Source organism: Blennius ocellaris, assembly GCF_963422515.1.
Source record: "Blennius ocellaris genome assembly, chromosome: 7".
In the NCBI taxonomy this organism is placed as follows: domain Eukaryota; kingdom Metazoa; phylum Chordata; class Actinopteri; order Blenniiformes; family Blenniidae; genus Blennius; species Blennius ocellaris.
In genome coordinates this window covers 26,207,801-26,232,330 of record NC_137656.1, presented here as the reverse complement: position 1 = coordinate 26,232,330, position 24,530 = coordinate 26,207,801, and the positions used below count along the sequence as shown (strand labels likewise).

Genomic DNA, 24,530 nt, shown 5'->3' with positions numbered 1-24,530 from the left:
GCCTCATGTTTAACACCCAATCTTTACATGAATGAAGCATGAATGAAGACAAAAAAGGATCAAAGAGATCATATAAAATGAATAGAAATATAGCGTAGGTTTCATACGAGAAGTCAAAGTCAAAGGCAGCAAAACGAACACATAATGCCAACATCAGAATTGACTTTATGATCCACTTAACCAATGAGAGCAAGAAGCAAAACCTCGGAAAACGACTGCAGAATTACCCTGAAACCTTTAACTGTGCTTTAGATTTGAGAAGTGTCCAGCTGCAGACGACGTCGCCTCGACTCTGCTGTTTCATGAAAGATGCAGTCCTGGCGAGCTGGACCAGTCCTTCACATATCTAACACATTAAGATTCATGGATTATGTGTTGTTTAGTGTTTAATGTGTCAGCATTCTGAAGAGGCTCGTCACTGTTCTTCCCCCTGCAGAGGGAACAGCACATCTGCTTCAACATGGTGGAAACTCCATGAAATAAATGGAAAAAGTTGACGAGTCATGAAATGTGACATTTCTATCATTTCAGGTGCTGTTCATTGAACGCCTCATTGCATCAGCAAGTCGCCTCTATTTCCTCTATACAGCTCAATGACAGACTCTACATTGAATCATGAATCATTTATGTTTATCAACACTGCAAATAAATGAATATGTACATTTATTTGTAAGCTCTATGAGTGGCTTTTATTTACAAGATGTTCTTAATGTCTCACTGAAATACTAAAGGTTTCTGCTGTTTGTACTTCAAGCTCAATTGATTATTTGTTAAACCCCAATACGTTGACGTTGTCACAAGAGGTGTATACAGTGGTGGCAAAAGTAATGATATTCGATTTGATGCAAAATGCTTTTTTTAAAAGATGTTGCAGAGGGACACACACACACACACACACACACACACACACACACACACACACACACACACACACACACACACACACACACACACACACACACACACACACACACACACACACACACACACACACACACACACACAGTGGATACACTAGTTCAACCAGATCACAATTTAACTTGAATGATAGTTTTGAGTCAGACACTGAAGTGTCCTTGAAATAAAAACCAGGAGTTGGACTGACTTGATATAAATCACTGCAAAATCAGTTGGAACCTTTTACACAGGAAGACTTGTTGTTACGACATCACTACTATAACTTATTACTGTTTAATTTCATCTTCTGCAGGTTCACTATCAATGCAATGTTATTGATCAGCTGCTTCGATCCTTCACTGTAACAATGAATTGTCTTCATTGAAGTTCAAACAAAGAGCGGGTCGGTGTGACGGAGGTAAGAGGAGAAAATAGGGACGTGTGTCTTCAAATGTTGGGACATTTCATCATTTTTAATAACTTCCTGTTCGCTTCAATGTCATGGATAGGCACAAGTTATCAATACAGACATGTCCTGAAAGAAAATGTATTTTAGCTTCTGTATGAGCAGCATATAAAGAAGCTGAAAACAATCGAAGAGTTCATTTGCAACTAATAACTATTAGAACTGCTTTCCTTATGTTAAATGTATGTTGATATGACATGACGGGAACCATGTGAAGACGTTGTCTCCCTGGTGCTCCACGGTGCAATGCTTTTGCCTGAGATAAATAATAATAATAATAAAACTATTGGTATAACATTAATTTGTCATTTGCCCATTCAGGTTTGATGTCGAGTCCATCCTGACTATGAGAAAGCATTCAGAGGATCATAATCCCTGATGAATTTATTGACAACTGACTGGTTTGGCCTCCTGATGCTGATTTGAAGAAGTTATTTGTGTTTAAAAAACACAAAGCCCTTTGAGATGAACGTGATTAACGTCACGTCCCCGACCCCTGACAGTGAATGCACGGCAGACACAACATGTACAATGAAGAAAAACACACCAGCACCCCTAAATCTTCCATAAATGAAGCGAATGCAAACTAATTCTGTGAGTAAAATGTTTCCTTTAGAGGTTTTCCGCCCATCTTGTCACTGCTGATGGGATTTGGCACGCATACTCTCATAATCCTAACTCCTAAACTCTTCATGGTGTCTTAATAAATCAAATGCTACCAGAAAGCAGAGAAGTAAAGCTTTGTTCTTATATATTAGTGATGGTGGAGGACAAAATCTTTTAAATGGTTATAAACTCTTTTGAAGAATTCCCTGAAATACAACAAACATGGAAAGTCTAAAAAAACAAAAACAAAACACTTGATCAAATGTCACATAATTATCCATCATGAACCCGACAAGTCACTAGAGACTGCTACGCCCTGATCAGGTGATCAACAACTGTGCATTAAAGCAAACAGCTCTCTTACCTGCGATTACAATATAAAAAAAATAAAAAAAACCAGCAGTATCCAGAGCTGCACACAACATCTTGATTTCATTGCATTTCTAAATGGTTGCATCAAGAAGAAACACATACCCCTCACACATCAGGATGCTGTATTCCTCAGGGCCCTGACCGGTGGAAGTGCAGAGCTCCACAGACGGCAGCATTAGCAGTAAGAGCTCACATGCAAGCGGCGGCAGAACCACAGGAAGTGAGCAAGTGATACGGCTCGGTAATTGGAGAAAAGAGTGAAGAGTTACGGTAAGGATCCTCAGGAAAGAGGCGGCCCCTCCCCTCCTGAAAACACACTGAACTCACTCACACACACTCTGCTGCAGGGAGCAGATAAGGTCCCAAACACGCCACGCCCTCCCTCCCTCCCTCCCTCCCTCCCTCCCTCCCTCCCTCTCTCCACCACAGCTGATGAACTGACTCACTCACTTCATTATCCCAATATGATATCCTTTTGCATAACCAAAGCTGACACGCACCCTCGGTCCCATCATCCATGTTTTCAACCTTTTAAACATCCCAACCCTGCCGAGGCAAGAGTGAGTCACATGTGAGCCGCTGAGTCTCCACTGCACAGCCGTCGTCGAAACCTTTAATGGAGTTTAATGGAGTTACCGAGTAAAAGTCTGCACTTCAACCCGACGACATCCAGGCTGGAGTATTACATCAGCAATACGAGCACACAAGCTGAGCATTAAACCCTCCAGCATTATGTAGCATGCAGTTAGCCTGCACATGATGAGCATCTTGGGGAGTTTCTTTTTGTTTTAACACACATATGTAACTACTGTACAAGTGTGTTCAGGTGGATGTGATGTATCTGAAGCAGCAGGCCTCTCTTCCCCTCTGCCTGGGGGTGCATATGACTCCGGCTCTCCAGGGCCCGACGGGCCCCAGCTGCTGACAGGCATCAGACTGAAGGCCTGCATCTCCAGGGAGGGTCCTAATGACTGAGGCGGGGGGGTGCAGACATGGACCTCTGCCTCCTCCTGTTCGCTGGAGTCTGAGCTGTGATGACTGTGCTGCATCAGCAGCTTCATTGTGTTTCATAAATGCTCAGGAAGTAATGGAGCTGATTCATTCCCCCCCCCCCCGATGGCATTGCATAAAATATGACACAAAAACGTCTCCTCACTACTCAACTTTTCTCAAACAGTCGTGGTTTCGAGCGGCGTGTTGGACTGCTTGTTTGCGTGTGCAGGTTCGTATCGACTGCTGCAAATCTCCTCACTAGCAGCCAAGTCACTTCTCCAATACCCACCAGCAGAAACACTGACCTAAGAAGCTTAGGATCGATTTTCTTTGGCTCCGCTTTCATTAGGCTTGTGTCTTAATAGCTGATCGGTGAATCCACACCAGTTATGTAAGAACGCTCTTAACAAACCGGTACCTTGAAAGGAGCTGAGCTGAAGAATTTTCTTTTTCTTTCTGGCGTTTTTCTTTCACTTCATAAAGTGTCTGTCGGCCACTGTACTTGCTACTCAGTGTGATGGTAACCAGCTCAGATCATCACAGTAGACACAAAGAGACTGGAATCCATAGAGTTACGAACCATTTCAGTGGGAAAGAAAAACCCAGAAACTGGACAACATGCAAAGTCTACATGGAAAGAGAGCTAACTACTAAACCACTGGAACCACTGGAACCACTGGAACCACTGTGCAAGTGAATGGAAACGCCAACACCCAACTACTTTTGCATGGCAGAGATTGTAAATGAAAATTAAACAAATCCCATTCATTTAACAAGGGATTTTCTCTCTAATGATCCTGTTTGACACACAAATGTCTAAGGTAAAGTCCTAAAGTCCAGTTTTACTAAACGCCTCATGAACTTTCAATATTTTATAGCAGAAAATTTTGCAAAAATTTCTCAAACGAAACCACTGAGACACATGATTGATTAATGAGTGTAATAAATGCTGCTGCTGTCAGCAGGACGTTCTCTCTTCTACGTCCTCTAATGGCAGAGTTGGCTCCTCCCTCACTGATTCTGCATAAAATGAAAACACTTTATCAATACAAAAAGCACAAAAAGATCAAAAGTAAAAGCAGGTCAACGTACGGCTCAGGGACTGAAGCCAATGAGATTTTAAATGTTTCTAAATGTTTCTGTAATTCCAAACAGATCAGATTATGAGGAAGAACTACAAATTCCCTACAAAATCATAACAATAGAGTTTTACAGAGTACTTTCAGTAGTTACATAAAGAAAGTCTTAACACTGAATGTTTGTTTAATTTTACCAGCTATCAGGTTTCGTTTGAAAAATCACAGTGACAGGGTCCCCGGTTCAAACCCGGGAAACAGGTATTTGAGGTTTATTCTGAAAGGCTTGGAGACATGAATACCGGTGTGTGTGACTGTTGGCACCGACTGCTATTAATCCACAAACAAAACACACACATCTAAAAGTGTCCAAATGAATTTGAGTTATGAGTAGCATATTGACCTTTCAGCCACTTGAACAGAACAAAGCAGGTGTAGCGGGGAGGCTACTCTTACATCAGAGTGAACAAGTCCAAGGTGTGTGTGTGTGTGTGTGGTTTGCATGTTCTGCTTGAATGTGTGTGTGTGTGACTGTTGGCATCACCAGTCCCTCACAGGGAAAACACACCAAGACCATGTCTGGGAGGTGCCCTGCAACTCCAACTTCTTAAAGTGGTACAAAGGGATGGAGACCATACGGATTCATTTCAAATCAAAAGGCAAAATTAATATAGGCTTTATATTAAACACTCTGTTTTTATATCACTACAACTTTACACTACAGTGGGTGGATTTCATCTCCTGCTCTGAGCTGCAGGGAGTCAATAAAATAAATAATTATCTGCCAAGCCCTCCCCTCTCTCATGTGTCACATGGGGAGGGGGAGGGAGAGAGAGAGAGAGAGAGAGAGAGAGAGAGAGAGAGAGAGAGAGCGAGAGAGAGAGAGAGAGAGAGAGAGAGAGAGAGAGAGAGAGAGAGCGGCCTATTGATCCAATGGTAACATGAGCCATGCTGTAAATCTGCACAGTGTCGAAGCCCAGCATTGCTTCCCAGTGCTCGCGTAGCATCCTGCCCTCCTCCAGCGCTGCACGGCTGCCTAGCAACACTCTGCATGCGCTGCAGCATCAGCACCAGTGGAGGATCCGCTAATGGCCTTCCGCAAGTAATAAAAAAAAAAAAAAAAAAAAAGGAAACATGGGTCCGGCGGCCATGAGCGCCACACTGCACGACTCCGCCGTGTAAAGAAATGCATATAGAAAGGCATCACGTGGCGAATGCACAATGAGTCGGATAGAGGGGGATGATGACATAAACAGCCGCCTCTGGCGTCCTCAGCCTCCGCACAGAGAAGCGCTGCCGTCACAGACTCGCGGTCTCTGGGCTCGTACAGCCATCAGGCCTCGACATCCAGGACGGCACCCAAATTACGCACAATACAGCGATGATTTGTTTGTTTGTTTGTTGTTGTTTTTTTCTTTTGGGGGAGGGAGGAGGGTGGGAGGGAGGATGAGACTGCGGGGAAACAACACATTAAACATGGAGCGGCAGTGAAATGCGCACACATACACAGTCCGCGCTTAGGAGCGCGTCAGGCAGGACGCAGCGTTACGCCTCGACGCTTCACCATGAAAAAAACAAAATCCTCACCTCAGAGCATCCTCAGGACCGCGTCTGCTGCGTGGGCGCGGCTCACCCGCAGCCCGAGGCCGTCCTCAGCACGAGAAGATGTGCGTAAAATATGACAAGTATGTGCGCAGCGGAGCCGCCACGCGTCCTTTGTCAGGCGGCTTCGGGCCTCTGGTCACACCAAGTCAATGGACTGTGGTGTGTTTCTCACCGCCGCGCGCCTGGACCAGCCCACTGCCACGCCTGCTCCACAGTCTGACACCCCAAACGCTGGCCGGGGAGAGGAGGGGGGAGGAAGAAGAGGAGAGGATGAGGAGGAGGAGGAGAGGAAGGGCGGCGCGCTGCGCTCCAGTTCTGTTCTGCTGTTAAAGGACGCGCTCCGTCCGGATGGCGTTCATTTCCTGACGACGTCTGGTTGTTTTCAGGCCCAAAAAGTGGAGCAAACTGGAAGCCGCCGGTCGAGCGCCACCTTCTGTTAGAAAAGAGGAAACGGTGAATTCGAATTGAAGTTGTTTTGATATTGTTAACCAACTTTAGCAAACGTGGATGTTCGATTTTTTTTTTTTTTATTCCAGTCATGCTGCTGTGTGAAGTGAGTGTTGCACAAGCGCTTCCATCCATCCATCCATCCATCCATCCATCCATCCATCCATCCATCCATCCATCCATCTCAAAGCAGAGCCCAGCTTCCCAGAACGGCCCTGCACACCAGGGTCTCCAGGGTCACACTAACATCAGTCACATGCACTGAAAAAAAGAAAATACCTGGACCAACTTAACTAATGGCTTCACTTGGTAATACCTAAATGAATGCAGTTCATTGAAGTTAAGGAATTACTTTAAGTTCAAAAAACTTAATTTATTTAGCTGACACCAATTGAAGCCATTCGTTAAGTTGATCCACGTATTTTCTTTTTTCAGTGTGTCTTTGGACTGAGGTGCCTCCGGCCAGTATTTGTGCCCAGACCAGAGTCCTCACCACCGTGCAGCCTTCAGGAGCTTCAGTTACTACATTTATTGTAAATGCTCAATTTTGAGGTAATGCCTTCAACTACTTTTGGGCCACGGGTGTGTGAGGCCAGATGACTTTATCATATAAACTTATATATACTCGCCTCATACTGGCCCAGTATAAATATTCCCCAAGGTAACCAAATCAATGTGGCATGGTTTTGATAATACAAGCTAAATTACTGTCAACCAAGTTATTTTCCCATCAATTCCCACTCGGGTCTGATCTAATCTACACGGCTGCAGTCACTCCATCTCGATATAACGCAGACTTGATCTGAGCTCCTGTACAACAGCTGTCAAGATTTAAATAAAGCACTTTATTCATCCCCAATTGGTGAAATTCAGACCTGGAATTGCTGCTGCTGCGTTGGCACACGCACAGTCAATCTTCACCGACGAACTCTGCTCCTAAACTTAGTAAAGATAAAGGGAATGATCACTATGCACTTTGAGGAAAATAAAGTTGTTGCCTTAAAAATAAATATAAACGGTAAATCATAAATTGTTTAATTTAAATATCATTTTCACGACTCATCTCATGGACCATGGATAGTTTTTTATTTTAGGTTATTAAAACTAAAGGCTTTACTACTGTGTTACAGTAAACATGAATGGAACAAATGTATTCATATGTGGATAAATGTGCTCGCTGCGGAGACTTCATATAATAGCTTTTACATTCATTAAAATCCATACATGATGGAAATATCTATATTTTCACAAAACCACAGAAATTGACTACAGTTATGTTCATAATAATAGCAGTGTGTTTAAAAAGGTGAGAAAACCTCAAAATTCTTCAAATAAATTGTATTTTAATAAACACAAATGCATTGGGGACACTGCACATTCTTTTTTACCGCAAGGAAATTTGAAAAAGTAATTGAATTTGATAATATTTTACAGAAAGTCAAGAAATATGTAAAAAAAAAAAAGCAATGTTGACATCTTTCTTTACAAACTCAAAAATGTACTGTATAAACCAAGAGATGCTTTAAGATTCAACTTTCTTGAGAATAATAAACTAATATTTAGTTGCATAACCACAGTTTCTGATAACTGCTTCACATGTCTGGTACATGGAGTCGACCAGCTTCTGGCACCGGTCAACAGGTACTGCAGCCCAGGACAACTGTACTACATTACACAATTCCTATGCATTTCTTGGTTTGGCCTCATGAACAGCATTTCTCCCGCAAGTTTTCTCTGGGATTAAGGTCCGGGGATTGCGCTGGCCAATCCATGACTTGAATTCTGTTCGTCTGGAACCACGACTTTGCTCGCTTGCTGGTGTGTTTGGGGTCATTGTCTTGTTGAAACACCCATTTCAAGGGCATTTCCTCTTCGGCATACGGCAACATGACTTCTTCCAGTATTCTGATGTATTCAAACTGATCCACAATGGGACTTTTCAGGGGCGTCTTGCTGGTAGCTTGGCTTCACATAGACGTCGTCTGATTGTTCCAGTACTCGCAGGCAATCTTAGATGTTCTTTGATCCTCCTGGAGCTGATCACTGGCTGAGCCTTTGCCATTTCGGTTATTCTCCCATCCATTCAGTCGTTTTTCTTTTTCTTCCTCGCCTTTCTGGTTTTGGCTGCCATTTTAAAGCGTTTGATATCATTTTAGCTGAATGGCCTATCGTTGTTTGCACTTCTTCATAGGTTTTCCCCTCTTTTATTAATTTCTTAATCAAAGAACGCTCTTCTTCTGAACAGTGTCTGGAACGACCCATTTTACTCCGTTTTTCAAGGACAAATACACAGCCAGCAGATGCAGTGGCAGTTGGCTTGATCCTTAAATAAAAGCCACCTGTTTAACACCCTTTTTTCCCCACATAATCAGTGACACACTAATTGAACTCAGCACTGCTATTTTTTTTAACACGCCCCTTTTCTATACCTTTTTCTAAACCTTATAGAAACTTCCTTGCAGTGTAAAACTTGAAATTCTTACAAATACAGTGATTTATCTTGGTAGTGATGTGGGACTGCTATTATTTTGAACACAACTGTACATCAACATAAAGCCATTTTTAATGAAACCTGTTGAATTGTCAAGAAAACTCCAATAACGTGCATGTTTTGGCATCGAGGCTCGTTTACGAGCAACTATCTTTCATGACTGCAGCATCACGCTCTCAGCTCAGGTCTCAGTGTTGTGTTCCTATACTCCAGAAATGTCTTTTTTAAAACCAGTTGGTTTTTTTCCCCATTTTGGTAATTGGCTTTGTGGCTTGTGGGGCCAGATTGGAGCCTCTGGCGGGTTGCCTTTTGTTTGAGGCGGCTTTGCTTTGACTGAAACGTATTGAATATATTTTAACGTCCGTCTTTCTTTGCAGTAAAGAAAAGCCTCTGAAACAAACAAACAAAACACCTTATAGCGTAGGAGCCTGGTAGTTTATAGCACACAACTCTTCAGCAGGGAAAGTATCCCACTTAGAAACAGCAAAGCCAGAAATGGTTCAATATGCGATGGCTTGTTAGTATAATACATTAACTTTTTTTAATAATTTGTAAATCTCATATGAAGGCGTTTTATATCATTATTTTTTATATTCAATTTAAAGTATTGAAACATGCTTCATTCATGGCATGCCACAGGAAAAAACTAAACAAAATGTGTTTGATATATTAAATAAAATTATTTACTATACTTTATACAGTTCATACATTTTAATTGCATTGTGGGGGGAAATTCAGCGAGTTATAGCAATTATGTAAAAATAAAAACCAAAAATAAACTTCCAAAGTATGAGACCCACAAGGTTCTTTCTCAAAATAAAAGTTCAGTAAAGTTGATAACAATAAATTAACATGTAACAAGTCAGTTACAGAAAGAACATATTACAGAAACTGATTAAACATATTACAGAAACATAGATTAGCGTCTCATACATCTTTAGTGCTGCCAATTGAAATAAAAACATTTCTATTCCTTTCAACAAAAGTTGAATTCCTAAAACTAAATTAAATAGACAATTAAGTCTAATCCAGGATATTTTCATCTTCGTTCTTCACGGCGCCCTGAAAAACAATACATTCGTCAACACTTTCTCTTTTAAAACAAACAATAATACTGTCAGCCAGAAAAAAAAGACTTAATTGTTTGAAGACCAGATTGTGACTGAATTGTTTTTTTGTTTTAAGTTAATCAATAGTAAAACATTATGGAGGCGCCTGTAAGAATGCAGCTAATAGATGCTTTAGTTTGTGAGTTTTTACTTTCCTGGTATCAAAGAAAAATTCTAAAATATGGGGAAATACTTATGCAGGTTCCCTGAAAAGACTCGTCATACTGCAAAAAAGAGCAATAAGAATTGTTCACAATGTTGGCACTAGGGGGCCTACTAATCCACTGTTTTCACAATCACATTCTTACATTTATGGATCTTGTGGTGTCTAAAACTATTCAAATAATTAATAAAGCAAAAAAATAACTTATTGCCAGGTAATATTGAAAACTTGTTCCGTAACAGAGAAAACGGTTATGATTTAAGAGGAGAGTTAGTCACAAAAGTCAAAGTCCGCACCACCCTTCAAAGCTTGTGTGTCACAAACTGTGGCATAAAGTTGTGGAACAAACTGACTGGAGACTAAAACATTGTGAAATGTGTGCCAGTTCAAAAAGAGAGGATCGTGGCAATGCGCTCTCCTGGATGATGACGTGTGGATTGTTTATTTATACAGTAGTGCTGTTTGAGGGAAAGGTGGGTCTTAACTGTTGATCGTATAATATATTGTAGGATTTAATGCACTGAACGTGATGACGATATATTGCTGTAAATTAAGATTACGGCAATGATGTGAAGGGGTAGAATTAAATAAGCACGTCTTCTTCCTACTCCTTTTCCCACACGTGAAAGACACAGGCACACATGGCGTTGACTCATATTGTTTATGTAATTGGATGTTCTGTTTTTTTTGTTTTGTTTTTTTAACATGTTCTAAATAAACTTAAAATCAAATCAGAAATGTTTACTTTCCTCTGAAGTGGGGAAAAAAAGGCTCAGGTTCTGAAATGTCTATCATTCACCAACATCCATCAGGAGCTTTCAGGTTTCAGGCTCGCCTCAGTTGGAACCGGCTCCCAGTTACCCCCCCCCCCCCCACAACCAGGGTCTGTACCCCTCCCCCAATCCATCTACCCTGTCCTGACCCCCCCCCCCCCCCCCCCCCATCACAAGCGGCCAGCAGAAAGCCTCCTCCTCCTCCTCCCAGTCTGGTTTCTGCAAAGCTTTCTTCCTGTTAGGACTTTTTTCTTTCCACACTCTTAAATAAAACTATTAGCTTGCTCATGTGGATTCATTGGGTTTTTCTCTGTGAAAAGCACCAAGAAATGACTGTTGTACTTGGTGCTTTATCAATAAAGTTGATATGAACTGAACAAGCCCCATCATTGTTTAGTTTTTTTCCCCCCCACACAAGTATCTGCATTTCCTCTTCGTACAACAGACATTCCAAGTCAACAATGTGAGTTTGAGCAGTTTGAGGGCTTCAGGTCACTGGTGCAACAACAGACACCGCGAACTGAGATCACGATGTACATGCAACAGTTCGCCACTAGAGGGCAGTGAAACAATGCCTTTCGATAAAGTACAACACGAGAGTGGTTTCAAAAGAATTTACTTGAAGTTTGAAAAAGTAAGTAATTTCTTCTTCAGTCAAGATTTTGGTGACACCAGGACTTAAACGCACCACTATTACAACAATAAGCAGAATCCAATGTCTATCACGTCTATGCACCAAGGAGATTACGGCATTACTCTCATTGCAGCCAGAGATATTGACTGTGGTTTGAGCAGAGCCCTGGGGAATCTCACCCTCAACATGATTATGAACCTGCGGAGAATATCACCTGTTCACATAGCAGCAGTGAGCACGGGGCTCAACCCCAGCTCCTTAAATACAAGGAGATGGGTAAAGAGGAACAACGCTGGTAAAAACTCCAGGTCTGTGTGCTTCAACACATTGTAAGCAATACAACATGGTGGATGATGTCAGGCGTGTTGCAGCAGGCCTTCAACGGTCACACATAGCAGTGTTGCCACAGGCAACAGAGGAGGGCAATAGGTCAACTGTATTTCATCCACAATTTGGGTTTTGACCAGTGAACATACGTTTGGACAGAAACAATCTCTGGGCTTCAATTTAATGTCTTCATATGTCAGTTTGATTAAAATCTATGCAGGTGAGCAATCACCAAAAAAAACCTGATATAGAAATACGCAATTAGTCCAATTATAATACCGACAGTCTTCTTTTACAAAGCTCATAACCTACATTGGAAATGCTATCTGCTCTCACCTTCCTGTCAATGTGAAAAACAAGTATACATTTGTTTTTCAACTACAGCAGACTTGCAACAGTTCCTACTTGGGTCTCTATAAAGGTTGGAGGCTCCAGGCAGTCATTTTGAATAATGGTGGGAGGAAACAGACATTGGTCAATAATAATAATAATAATGTCAATTGTTTATAATGAAATGACAGCATGAGCATCTGAGACATCAGAGAAGCATCAACTGAAACAGTCACATGGGTTGAAATAATAAATATAAACTTGTATATCTTAATGACAGATGAACAACGGGGGTCTGCATAAATGATCATGGACACAAGGGGGCGTCATTTGTATACGCTTTGACAACTACTTCCATTCATCCACATTTTAAGTCATGATCAACATTAAGTTCCAACATAAAAAACAACAAGAACAAGAACAATAAGAACAATAAATGGCCAATACAGTAGATTTGTCATGACATGCCTGTGATTTCATGTTATCTCTTGTTTTAAAAAGTAGAACTCAAACCTGGCAGGGTTTTGAAAACTGGTCCAGGCCTTCTGTTTTAGCAGGGTTGAGACATCTGTTGGACAAACAAGAACATGATTTATCGTAATTGTTTTTAATAAGAATAAATGTTACAACCTCAGCATTTTTACTATGAAAAAGCCTCAACAAAAGTCACGTTTTCACTTACAAAGACATCTCCTCAAACCAACCTTGGATTCATGGTGTGAATAGCAGTGATAAAACCTGAACCCCCCCCCCCCCCCCCACAACTCTCAAGCCGCTTCAGCCTTCAATACCTGCAATTACCCAATCAGACATGCAGGCGCTTGTGAGGACGGCTCCAGTGCTTCATCCATTAGGTCACACTGAAGACAATCAGACACTTTGTGCTGTAATTGCGATGTATTCCTAAAACATAATCTCAGAGAAAGCAGGGATCTGATTGCCCATTGTTGGTCAGGCCTTCATGAACATCACAGCTGAGTGACCAACACGCCATAGAGGAGAAATGATTAACTCGCGAATGAAAAGGAGGGCAAGGCTGAGATATTAAAAGTAATTCAACCATGTGTGGCATGTTGAGAAGCTGCAGGTTTACATTTGATACTCAAACCTTGATTTTCAAGGAAAAACAAATAAACTAATCTACATGCATTGGAGGATGTTCCATAAATTGAAATGTTCAATTAGCCGAGAATAAGTACCACCCATAGGGTTATTTCACATTATACTGGATGGTTGGAGGGCAGAAGCGCCACATTATAGGAGTCATCAGTACGTCGCCTGCTGCTTCACAGGAGCCACACCACGGTGCAGCTTGCTCTCAAACGGCCAAGTCCCTTTGGGCAGAACAACTCCATTTAAAGACGATATCAGAGATAAAAATGTGCATCTTTTAGTGATGGAACAAAGGAGAAACAGTAGGAGTGAAAACCATCAAGTGTTCAGAGGTAAAGGCAGTATAACGTCAGTGGGAGGGAGTTTTGTTTATTTTAATATAGCATCAATAGTACCGATGATATTAAAGGTTAGAATCAATGAAAAAGTAATTCCCATCTAATTATCCTTTGTTTATAAACTTGGTACAGACTGAATGGAAGGTGTGACATTTTAATTTTTTTTTTTGTTAGGCAACAGTACTTATTATCTATACATTTATTCTTCTGATGATTTCATTTCCTTGTGTTTTGAGACAAATAGTACTTCCTCCTCAATTTTCAACCTGGCTTGTTTCTTGTTGGGTGATCACCCATTATGAGTTAAATGTGTTTTTATAGTCACAGCATGCATTAAAAATAATAATAATGCAGCAACAAGGGTAAAACATAATTTCAAAATGCACACACATTTAGACTTAATGGTGGCCGTGGAGACAGGAAATGTAAAGTAAAGACATCTACTTGAAGATGCAAATTTTTTTTCCCCATTTAAAAAAAAATGGTATTACATTTGAGGAAGCAGCAATTTCAACACTAATATTCCAACTGCTACAAATAAAGAAGTAAATTCATCGCACAAATGATTCCACTGCTTCTTCACAAGACAAAGGATTTAATTGTTGTATTCTAAACATATCCTCTGACTTAAAGCGCAAAAGAAAAACAAACAGCAGCATGACCTTTCTAAGAAATAAAAAAAGCCTAAATTAAGCAATCCACAAGCGGCATATACATTCAAACGACAGTATTTTCCTGACAATAAGCCGCTACGTTTTCCAGCACTTTGAACCCTGCGACTTATAACACCACGCGGCCAATTTATGGGTTTTTACGGGTTAACTGGCTTCATGCCACCAGATTCTACTTCCTCATGTAGATACTTGCTGTTTTTAGCCTCTGCTTCTCCAGAACCTGCCTGAAAAGTGACATTTGTGCCGTTTGTGAGCTCGTCTTGTGCTGCTTCCTGCGGTCTGGAGCTCCAGCAGAGATAAAACGCTTGGTGATTATGTATGCGTCTCTCTCTGCAGGCTTTGCAGCAGGTGCAGGAGCAGCACAACACAGTGCTGTGTTGTGCTGCTCCTGCACTATAAAAGACAGATTTGCGAGAATTAATGAAAATATGAGTAATCCCCCCCGTGTTCCTGCAGTGACATTTTTTGCCCTATTACAACTTGGACACCTACGGCTAATCGTCAAGTGCGGCTTATATACTTTTGCTTATTTTGTTAAATTGTGCGGGTGTGGCTTAAATTCAGGTGTGCTCTATAGTGCAGACAAGGCAGTACATTTAATCTCTCTTTATAACTCCCAAGACCGAGCAGCCGGGTGACTGACGGATCAGATGACCTACGAGTTTCACCATTTCATGTCATTGGCAGGAGAAACAGCCTGAAGGCATTGGAATTCATTGAGAGGAAAGGATGGACTGTAATGATGTTGGAGCCGGGCTTCACCACAGTGTCCAGGGCATTCTCAAACAAAAGTTCTAACAAAACAAAATCTCATGAAAAGAGTTGATTTTGATGAGGTGCCCTGATCAGGTGGACTAGCCGCCAGACACACTGAGTGAGACGAGCGGAAAATCTGTGTACAGACTTTTGGGTTGGTTTGGTTTTGGTTCCACTTTTTTAAAAGAAGTTATGGTGTTTGAAAGCTCCGACTGCGTCTCTGTGGAGCCCCGGCGGAGGCATGCCCAACTGCCACAATTCTATTAAAAGATGCAGAGAAAGTCAAACAGAATACTACAATATAAGTATATAGTGGATCCAGAAAATATTCACAGTACCTCACTTTTCCGACTGTCACACAACAGTGCTATTCTCAAATGGATTAAAGTTATTGTTTCTTCTAAGAAGTCTACAAACAATACATCATAGCTCTAAATTGAGCTCTAGTGCTTCCTGTTTCCACTGATCCTCCTTGAGACGAGGGGATCCCAGGGATTGATCAAGTATTTCTGTCCTCATTCCACATCAAAAGGAACATTTCTAGATTGATCTGAAAATGGTCCCATCCAACCGAACGGAGCTTCAGAGGTGATGCAAAGATGAACGGACCAAAGGTGGGAGTGTCGAGCTTCTGGTAACCAATTTAAAAAGACTTGTGTACATGTGATTACTTCGTTTATTTATTTTAAATCAACTTCCATGTTGTCGTTGGAGTATTGTGTGTAGATCTTTTGTGAGGGAATACAATTAATTCATCCATTTTGGATTAAGGCTATAATATAAAACGTGAAACAAGGAAAGTGTTGTGAATACTTTCCAGATGTTCTGTTGACATCAGCAGTATCTGATCAAGGCCAATAGAATTGTGTTTTGTATTTAATCAGACATCTGCAGATTTATCATTTTTTATTTTAAACAGTTGCCAAACACTGAGCACAAGTGTGTAAGCCATGATGCAAATAGTCAACAGAGCAAGTTCATGTTATTTTGTATCCTATTAAGTCAATATGCAGGTAAATATCCCAAGATAAGTATTGGATTGGGAAACATTTGATGATGGTCAAAGTCTTCTGATCAGGACATCCTTCTACTGAATGTCAACATGAAAACAGGCCTAGCGTGATGTCACTGTATTCAAGCCCTCTGATTGGCTCATCAGCTAGCTGGCTGCATCTGTAGGGAGCTGCACAAACTAAAATATAGTTGTTAATTTAATAGTGGTTTTGTCAACCTACAATGACTAAAGGAGAAGATAGACATTTAGTTGCAGATTTATTGTCAAAACAATTTTCAAGATCGACTTTTACCAAGAGGTCATTGAACGCACCACAGCACTCCCAGCGCACGTCCAGTGCAATTTACTAGCGCTCACTACAAACTCGAAGCAGGATTCAGGATGAGATTATTTTCAAGACCATGAAAAGCTGACATTTGTCTCCCTCCTCGACCTCCACACGTTTCGGGGAAAGCAGACGCTATGTTATGCAGCTGCAGCAGGATTGTTTTTCCCCATTCGTAAAAGTATTTATTCTGGATATCTGGTACGTCGAGTTGTCTGTCTGTACCTCAGTCTGTCTGTCTGAAGTTAGATGTGTATTGAGAGTTGTGTCTGTACTTCAGCTATCTGTCTGTACTTCAATCTGTCTGTCTGAAGTTAGAGTTGTCAATGTGTAAAACAATTTGTCAACGTGAACCTGAATCTGAAAAGTCAACACATTCGAGTACAAGTGCTGAAAATACAGACAACTCCCCAGTTAAGAGTCGTGCCGTTTCACAATTGGCTGGGTTTTTTTTGCAAGTGACTTTTGCCGTCTGAAGGATTCGAAGCAGTAAAGCTTGGGTTTTGCTGCCCTGAGCTCAAGCTCACAGGCTCCTGCCCTGCACCTCACTAGTGAACAACTGCCAGCCATCAGGTGGCGCTGCAGCCCAGGCTCACGGAGCGTGTGCCACATTGGGGATGTGGTGCAGACGCCGATGAAATCCCGACCCCATACTGCGAGTATATGTCAATCATTTTGCACTTTTTATAATTAGTGCATGTAAAAATGTACGTTTACATACACCTGGAATATGATATTTATAGAAGGCGCAGCAATCGCCTCACGAATTATAAAAAGAGTAAACGTGTTACCGAGCTCTGATCCGGCGCTACTTGGATGATGAGCTGATATGCCGGCATCATGCAGTGTGTTAACAGCAGGCGGGTCACATCGCCGTCTTCTGGTGGTTGTTCTTGAGCCGGCATCGAGAAGCCATCGTCCAAGTGTTCGTCTGACATGTTCAGAAACTGTCATGAAGAGAAAAACATACAAAACATGTCTTTCACACTTTCCTGGATGGTTAATGCTGGAATAAATTAAAGACAGCTTGTCACTGTGGAATTAATTAAATACACTCATTGATCATTTCAAAGACTCTCTGGATCTGAACCTACAGGATTAGAATATTCATATTTTTTGCAAAGTTACAAAGCAGAAGAGTCAGCAACATCACACCAGAGGACTAAAATAAATGAATTGCTGTTCAGAATGCCAAACAGCATAACACTATTACAGTGACACCCTAAGGTGATAAATCCCATTTTGTGATGCTGTATTTCTGTAACAGCTTTGCACAGGTTTCAAGATGATCTTCAGCAGGAAGCAATCGGGCGTCTGGGGAAGGTTTCATTATCAAATTACATTTCTTCCAACCTTCAAGCATTTACACCTTTGAAGTTTCATCCTGGCGCACCAAGAATTCCTCGCAGTAACAGTACTGGTCAGAAAATGTTGAACTGTTTGACACTAATGTTATAAAAAGCACAATGACGACTCCTAGAGGAAAAAGGAGCGTTGAGGTTGATGCATCATATTACCAAAAGGTATTTCCTCAGCTCTCCAAATCATTGATTTCGGTCGTTCCAATCAACTTCATGGGCACAAATGTAGAAAACCAAGCAGCTCGGTGTGCAGACGACTTCTACAGGCCTTAGCGAAACAATGCGTGGCAGTCGAGCCGGAAAGTTTCCTCACTACTAATCATTTTCACACTCGACCGTCAGTAGAAGGATAAAGTAGAAGTGTTTGTGAGCAACATCAACTGGGCCGGGGATGCGGGTGCCGAGCAGCATATTGCAGAGGTCGACAGCTCCAGACCTCCACACTTCATGTGCTCTTCAGAGGAGCAGCAGGACAGAGCCTGGAGCTTCATGGAGGGGTTCCACAGCAGAGCCGCTGCAGCCAACAAGCCTCACACCACCAAGAGCCATGCAATGCGCCAGACGCTCACCGACACTGGACTCTAGGACACTGGAGACGAGTTCTCTGGACAGACCAATCGCACTTCTCCGTCTGGCAGTCTGGTGGACAGCCTGGTGGACAGTCTGATGGACAGCCTGGTGGACAGCCTGGTGGACAGCCTGGTGGACAGCCTGATGGACAGCCTGGTGGACAGCCTGGTGGACAGCCTGGTGGACAGCCTGGTGGACAGCCTGGTGGACAGCCTGGTGGACAGTCTGGTGGACAGTCTGATGGACAGCCTGGTGGACAGCCTGGTGGACAGCCTGATGGATAGTCTGGGGCTGGAGGTTCCAGGAGAGCAGTACTTGTCTGACTGCACTGTACCAAGTGGAACGTGTATTGGCAGTTATGGTGGCTCCTTGTTTCTGGCACCAGTCACCTGTGCAGTTAAGCTTGACTATGAGCATATTTATATCATAGGGTATATTTCACTTATTCCAATGACTGCTAAAAGCAGCACATCAAAACTATAAAATGCGAGACTGGGATTAATACAATAATATATATATATATAAACTGGATAGTGAGAAAATGCCTATATTTCTCACATTTCAGGGGACGGATAACTGGGTGTTAAAAGCACAATGCTTAATTGAGTACACTACATTTTCTCCTCCAAGATGCTATACACTGCTCTCTTATTGAGCTCAGAAGCTTTTCTTCAAACTGCACACCAACTGGAAGTTTTTGGAATTTGTTGGAAGCGGTGACCCTGAAGGGACACAGTGTGAGGTGATAATGATGGTGTAACACGTCTGTGAGGGTTGTACTGTGAACTGTGTGGTTTTTCTCACAGCACCTTTCCGTCAAGTATTTTCTATCAAAAGCATCTCAATATAAAAATTGTATCATTCTTACTTTTCCTACTGCCATAGATGTATGTCCAAGGTCGTTTGGGTTTTGTTTAGATACTGGAATAAATATGAAATATGAAAATGTATAAAATAAATGTACAAAAAAATATATAATACATTGAATACACAAATAGTCTAGATTTGAAAGCAAAGCAATTAATGCAGCAAATGAACATAAGTGCTTATCAGGTATTTATATTACAACTGGAATTAAAAGCAATAAAAAGAACATTTCTTTCACTCCTACTCAGCCAGAGTTTCCCCATGGGAGTAGCAGCTGTGGCGAATTCACAAGATATGTAAAACAATTAAATAATTAGACATAAAATGCATAAAACAAGCACAAAAAACAAGCAATGCTCTGCATAATTGCTAACTGATATCGGTGTTTTTTATAATAAAAAGCAGCTTGAGAAGAGTTGTTTTACTTCTTCATATCAGATTAAATAAACTGTGGCTCCTGAGGCCAACCTCACATCCTGCTGTCGCCATTTCAAGTGCTCCTGTTCATTCAGGGTTCAATAACCGAGATGAAATCATGAAAGTACTTTTACAAAGCTGACAAATGAACTGATACACAGAAGAGAACATCACTGTAACCTCTGATAAGGTCCTTGACGGTTCAGGTAAGTATTTAGGCCTCGCTTGCAACGAATGCATTACCGATCATAAGGATTGGATTTCAAAGTATATTTGACACATTTGGAAGGATTAGTAAGTATATTTGACACAAAAACATAACATAAGCAGTGGCTGGCTTTGCTCTGGGTGAAGTGAGCAGCTGCTCAGAGCCAAACTCAACTGGGGGGGGGTTTCAGGTGCATCACGTAAGCCTGCTTTCCGACATGTTAATGAGCTGCGGGGCTCACGCAGCAGCGATGTTACTTGATAAACATGATTAAAACATGACTGATACAGTCATTAGCAAGCTGCAGCGTGCAGCACACGGCAGTGGGCGGGCGTCATGTGCACCAAGAAGACCATTCTTCACGAGAAACAAAGCCATATGACACTATACTAAATATATATGGACATATACTAGATATATGAAAATGTATAAAATATCAATTAGAAATAATATGTAAAACTACATTGTGCAGGATTTATTTTCTCAAGAAATCGTTTACATGACACCGATGTTCTGATCCACTGTGTCCGGGAAGTTTCTATCTCTGCTCCCAAAGTGGAAAGATTCAGTCACAATTCCCTTCTGCAGAGACTGCCGGAGGCTACGGAGCGCTTTTACTGTGCATGATCATCTCTCCCCCTCCCTCCCGCTCATCCACTTGTAAACAAACATGGCCGACCCGTAGTGATTTGACTCACGGTCCATATTCGAGTTTTATCGTCTACATCAGTAGTTTAATAGTTGAGACGCTCCACTGATAGCTTCCCATTGTGTGACGAATGCGAGGCTCTATTGATTTTCTTCACGTTTATACCGTTTTGTTCTCTGCACACTTGTCTGTGTGCTTTTATTACAAAAACAAGCAACAGCGCCCTCCCGTGGCCCGGCAGACTAACCACACCGTGGTCAGCATGCCCGATGAGATCAAAGAGCACTCACGTCATCCATTCTCCACAGGTCACTATTCAGGACTTCTGTCTGGCCATAAGCGATTGCATTCTTTAGGAAATCAGTCCTGCTGCTCTCACCCTGGCGAAAAAGAAAACACCACCAATCAATGCTTTCAAAAATAAGTGGCAGTGCTGCCCCTGGGGGGTAAAAAAAACAAAAGGACATGCATTTTTTTGATGGAGCCCTGCTGAACGCAGTACTTACGTGGTCCGTTTCTTGTAAGACGGCAACAAGCAGTCGGATGTATTCGGCTGCAGCTTTCAGCGTATCCACCTTGCTGGGCTTTCTGTCCTGTCGCATTAGTGGCACCATGTGCTTCAAGCGGGAGAACATGGTGTTCAAGTTCCTGATCTGCACAGATGATGGACGTCTATATTTAATGCCGTGTGCCTGGCAAACCCAATATTTTTACAGGTTTTGAATCGAAAACGTTTGTTGTTGTGATAATAATCTTGTGATGATGGTATAATCACAATGTGCCCCGTTTACAAAACCATGCACAGAGTGGAGCAGTGGCATGTCCTTATTGGCAATCATTAGACCTTCATCAACAGTATGCAGTGTCCTACACTGCAGACGTTGCTCCTATTTGCATCCTAATCTTATCGAATGTGCATCTTTGAGAACTGCTAATCCCCCAGGCCTTGGACAAAATACCACAATATCCAGACAAACATGGCATTACACAAAGCAACACTATCCAGAGAAAAGGGCTGATACATGCTTGGCAGTACAAATGAGGAATAACTGAACACGCCAAGAAACCCAGAGACATAAATAATAAGACAAAAAAAAAAGAAAATAACCAGAAAGAGGAATAAAAGGAAACATGGATACAGTTGGACAAAAAGTCTACTTGAATATAGTAGATAGAACTGACCACACAAACACAAAACTATTAAAAAAATTAATTAATTAAAAAATAACCAAAAGTGGAGCAGAGAGAATGATAACAATAAGACAAAGTCACCCAAAGATAAAATCACAACATGGAAGAGGGGAATGAAAAATGGCCCAAGGACAGTTCTGATTCAAAACACCAAAAACTGACGCAAATAAGAAAATTGCATATTTCATGCAGTATAATCAGAGGAAACGGTCACAAGATATTAAAGAGCAGAAACACAGACGTAAAAGATGAAAGAACGTTATGTGAAAAAAAAATAGAAAAAGCAGGGAAATGGCCACAAAGCAACACACTTGCTACAAAAGAAAGAAAAAAGGCATTAAATGGTTATTCAGTATAAACCAGAAATTGTTCCACTTTGCATTGAATGAAACCGTATGACAAGAACAATAAGGCCGTGAAATTCCCTGAAAGAAATGAGAAAATGCCAGACATTAAGGACAAAAAGCTGCTGGATACACACAAGACGACATCAAATGCTCACATCAAGCCACAAAAGGAAAAAAAACCCCAATCTTTAGGAAGATGTGACTGCAGAAGCACAAGGTCTTATCTTCTCACCATGTAAACTTAAATTTATGGTTATTGCAACTTCAAAAGCACCGATTATTAGTAGTGTAGGAGGCTGATAACCGATATTCATTTATCACAAAAGTGAAAATATTGGCCTCAAAATGTTTAATAAAACAAACTCCAACACCTAACTTAGTTTCAATGCCTTGAAGCATACGTTTATTAATGAGCATTTCAGCTTTGATATATGTTAAAGATTTCCATTTAATCTCAGTCAATAGCCCATCTTTGTTTTAGAATTCTAACAGAAGGTCCAAGAAGCTCCCGCGAATCAGGTTCAATGAAAACTTCGATAAATAACACCCCACTCTTTTCTAGAGTAAACGAAGATTTCCAAGTTTCAATATGCCTGAAATGTTATTTTAACTTTCACGGTCAAACAAAAGCCTCCCATCTCCCACACACACTTCTTTCTACATTCACTGACAATTTCCCCATCAATATTATCAGCAACCTTGTTTCAAGTGACGACAGTTAAAAACAGGGAGTATCTTACATAGTCCCAGCTCACAATAGAGCAGCCTGGAAAGGTCGCCAGTCCAGCTCAAGGCAAACAGAGAATACACACACCCACATGCACACTTTCATAAAAGTCTGAATATAGCAAAGAGTGTTCCATACAATGCCTTTTATTAGGATTTATAGAGTTATCTGCAGTCTTTGAGGGAGTGTGTGTGGGCCCTGAAAGCCTGAAGGCTTCAGCAGACCAACACGTTTTGTGGGAACAGTTGAGAGACGGTGCCTTCCGGTTCTAACGTGACAAAGCCGGGAGCATCAAGACCTGGGTCATCCAGTTTGACTCCTGACCTCAACCTGAGAGAAAGAACACCTTCGGGAGGAATTTGAGTGGAGACTGTGAGCCAGGTCCTTCTCTTCCCTCAATCAGCAAATGTTCCCAAAAACCACTTTGAAACCTTGTGGAAAACCTTCATACAAGAGTTGAAGCTGTTGTAGCTGCAAAGGGAGGAACGTTGCGTTAAATCCTGCGGTTGAAGAATGGGATTCACTGACGTCTAGCAGGAGTGTGAAGGCAGGTGAGCAGATACTTTTGACAATATAGTGCATATATACATACACACACATAGTAGTTTGGGGCAGGGTGGGTGTTGAAGTGATCATTGGAGAAAAGGGGCTGAATGAATATCGAAGAGTGGATACTGCGTGTCGCTTTAATGTGTTAGTAAATGTTTGGCCGCGAGAAGTAAATACGTGACTCGCGTGCGCTCCCCGCTGGATACTAAGTATTCTCCAACTTCAGTGGAAGTTGTGAAGAGGAAAATACAAACAAACAAACAAAGAGTGACGTGTTGCTTCAGGACAGACTCACTCGGAGTCGCTCCTTGGCGTTGACCAGCTCTCTTTTCTTCACGGTTTGGTGGAAGTCCTCGGCCACGAAGTACGAGCCGTCCTTCCCCCGCTTCAACTTCTCGATGTTGCAGTACACCGGCAGGGCGGACTCTCCCGTCAGCCGCCGCAGAATGCCGCTCATGCTCTCCTCCCGGGGGACCTTCATGTCAACACGGCTCCGCTCCACCTCCACGGTGCTGCCGCAGGTAAAGGCGGAGGTCCGCGGAGGCTGCGGAGGCGGCGGAGCGTCACACCTGTTGCCGCCGAGGCTTTAATTAGTCCCCCGCTGCGCTCCGGCCTGTCCAATCAGCAGCCGTCAAACAAGCTCCACAAAGTGGGATTGCTTTACATCACGTTGTTAAGTTGTTTTGTTTTTATTAGCTTGTCCAACTGTTTTGTTTTTTTTGTCAGTTTGTTTACACCACTCACATTTGTTGTTTGGTTTTCACCACTGGCGGCCCCAAATGTGTTTCCCTGCTGGTGCTCTGGGGGAGCTTGACCAGGGGGAGCTTGAATTTAGTGATCTCTGGATTATTTTCTACTGCAACACCAACAATCACGTACAATAAAAGCTCCACTATTTAAAACAATATTATGCCACACAATGCACAAGATGTTTAGCCAAAGTGATAAAGATGGAAGGTTTACAAGCTGCCACTTAAACTCACCACTGAATGGAAACGTCAACACAAGAATGTCACTGATGGAGCCTCGACAGCAGCAGGAAGCAAAAAACAGTTTTCATCTGGGCTTCACACACAAAGACACTGACTCCTGCAGCCAGTCACCAAAGTCTCCACTGAAAGAAAAATATCTGGT

At 41.9% G+C, this 24,530-nt stretch overlaps 2 protein-coding genes across 2 annotated transcripts in view; both read right to left on the bottom strand.

The window, feature by feature from the left end:
* Positions 1 to 3,402, bottom strand: part of add2 (adducin 2 (beta)) — a gene marked incomplete at its 5' end in the record, with an annotated part of 16,291 nt that extends 12,889 nt beyond the window's left edge. The window contains one exon of the mRNA XM_080499222.1: positions 3,213 to 3,402. Coding sequence (XP_080355348.1) covers positions 3,213 to 3,402 — 190 coding nt within the window. The remainder of the gene's footprint in view (positions 1 to 3,212) is intronic.
* A 6,574-nt stretch (positions 3,403 to 9,976) lies between these two features.
* On the bottom strand, positions 9,977 to 23,877 carry figla (folliculogenesis specific bHLH transcription factor; the record flags this gene model as incomplete). The annotated part of the gene is made up of 5 exons (XM_080499221.1): positions 9,977 to 10,015; positions 17,302 to 17,457; positions 20,873 to 20,962; positions 21,089 to 21,235; positions 23,692 to 23,877. The coding sequence occupies 5 exons, from the start codon at positions 23,875 to 23,877 to the stop codon at positions 9,977 to 9,979; spliced, it is 618 nt and encodes a 205-aa protein (XP_080355347.1).
* Positions 23,878 to 24,530: the final 653 nt, after the last annotated feature.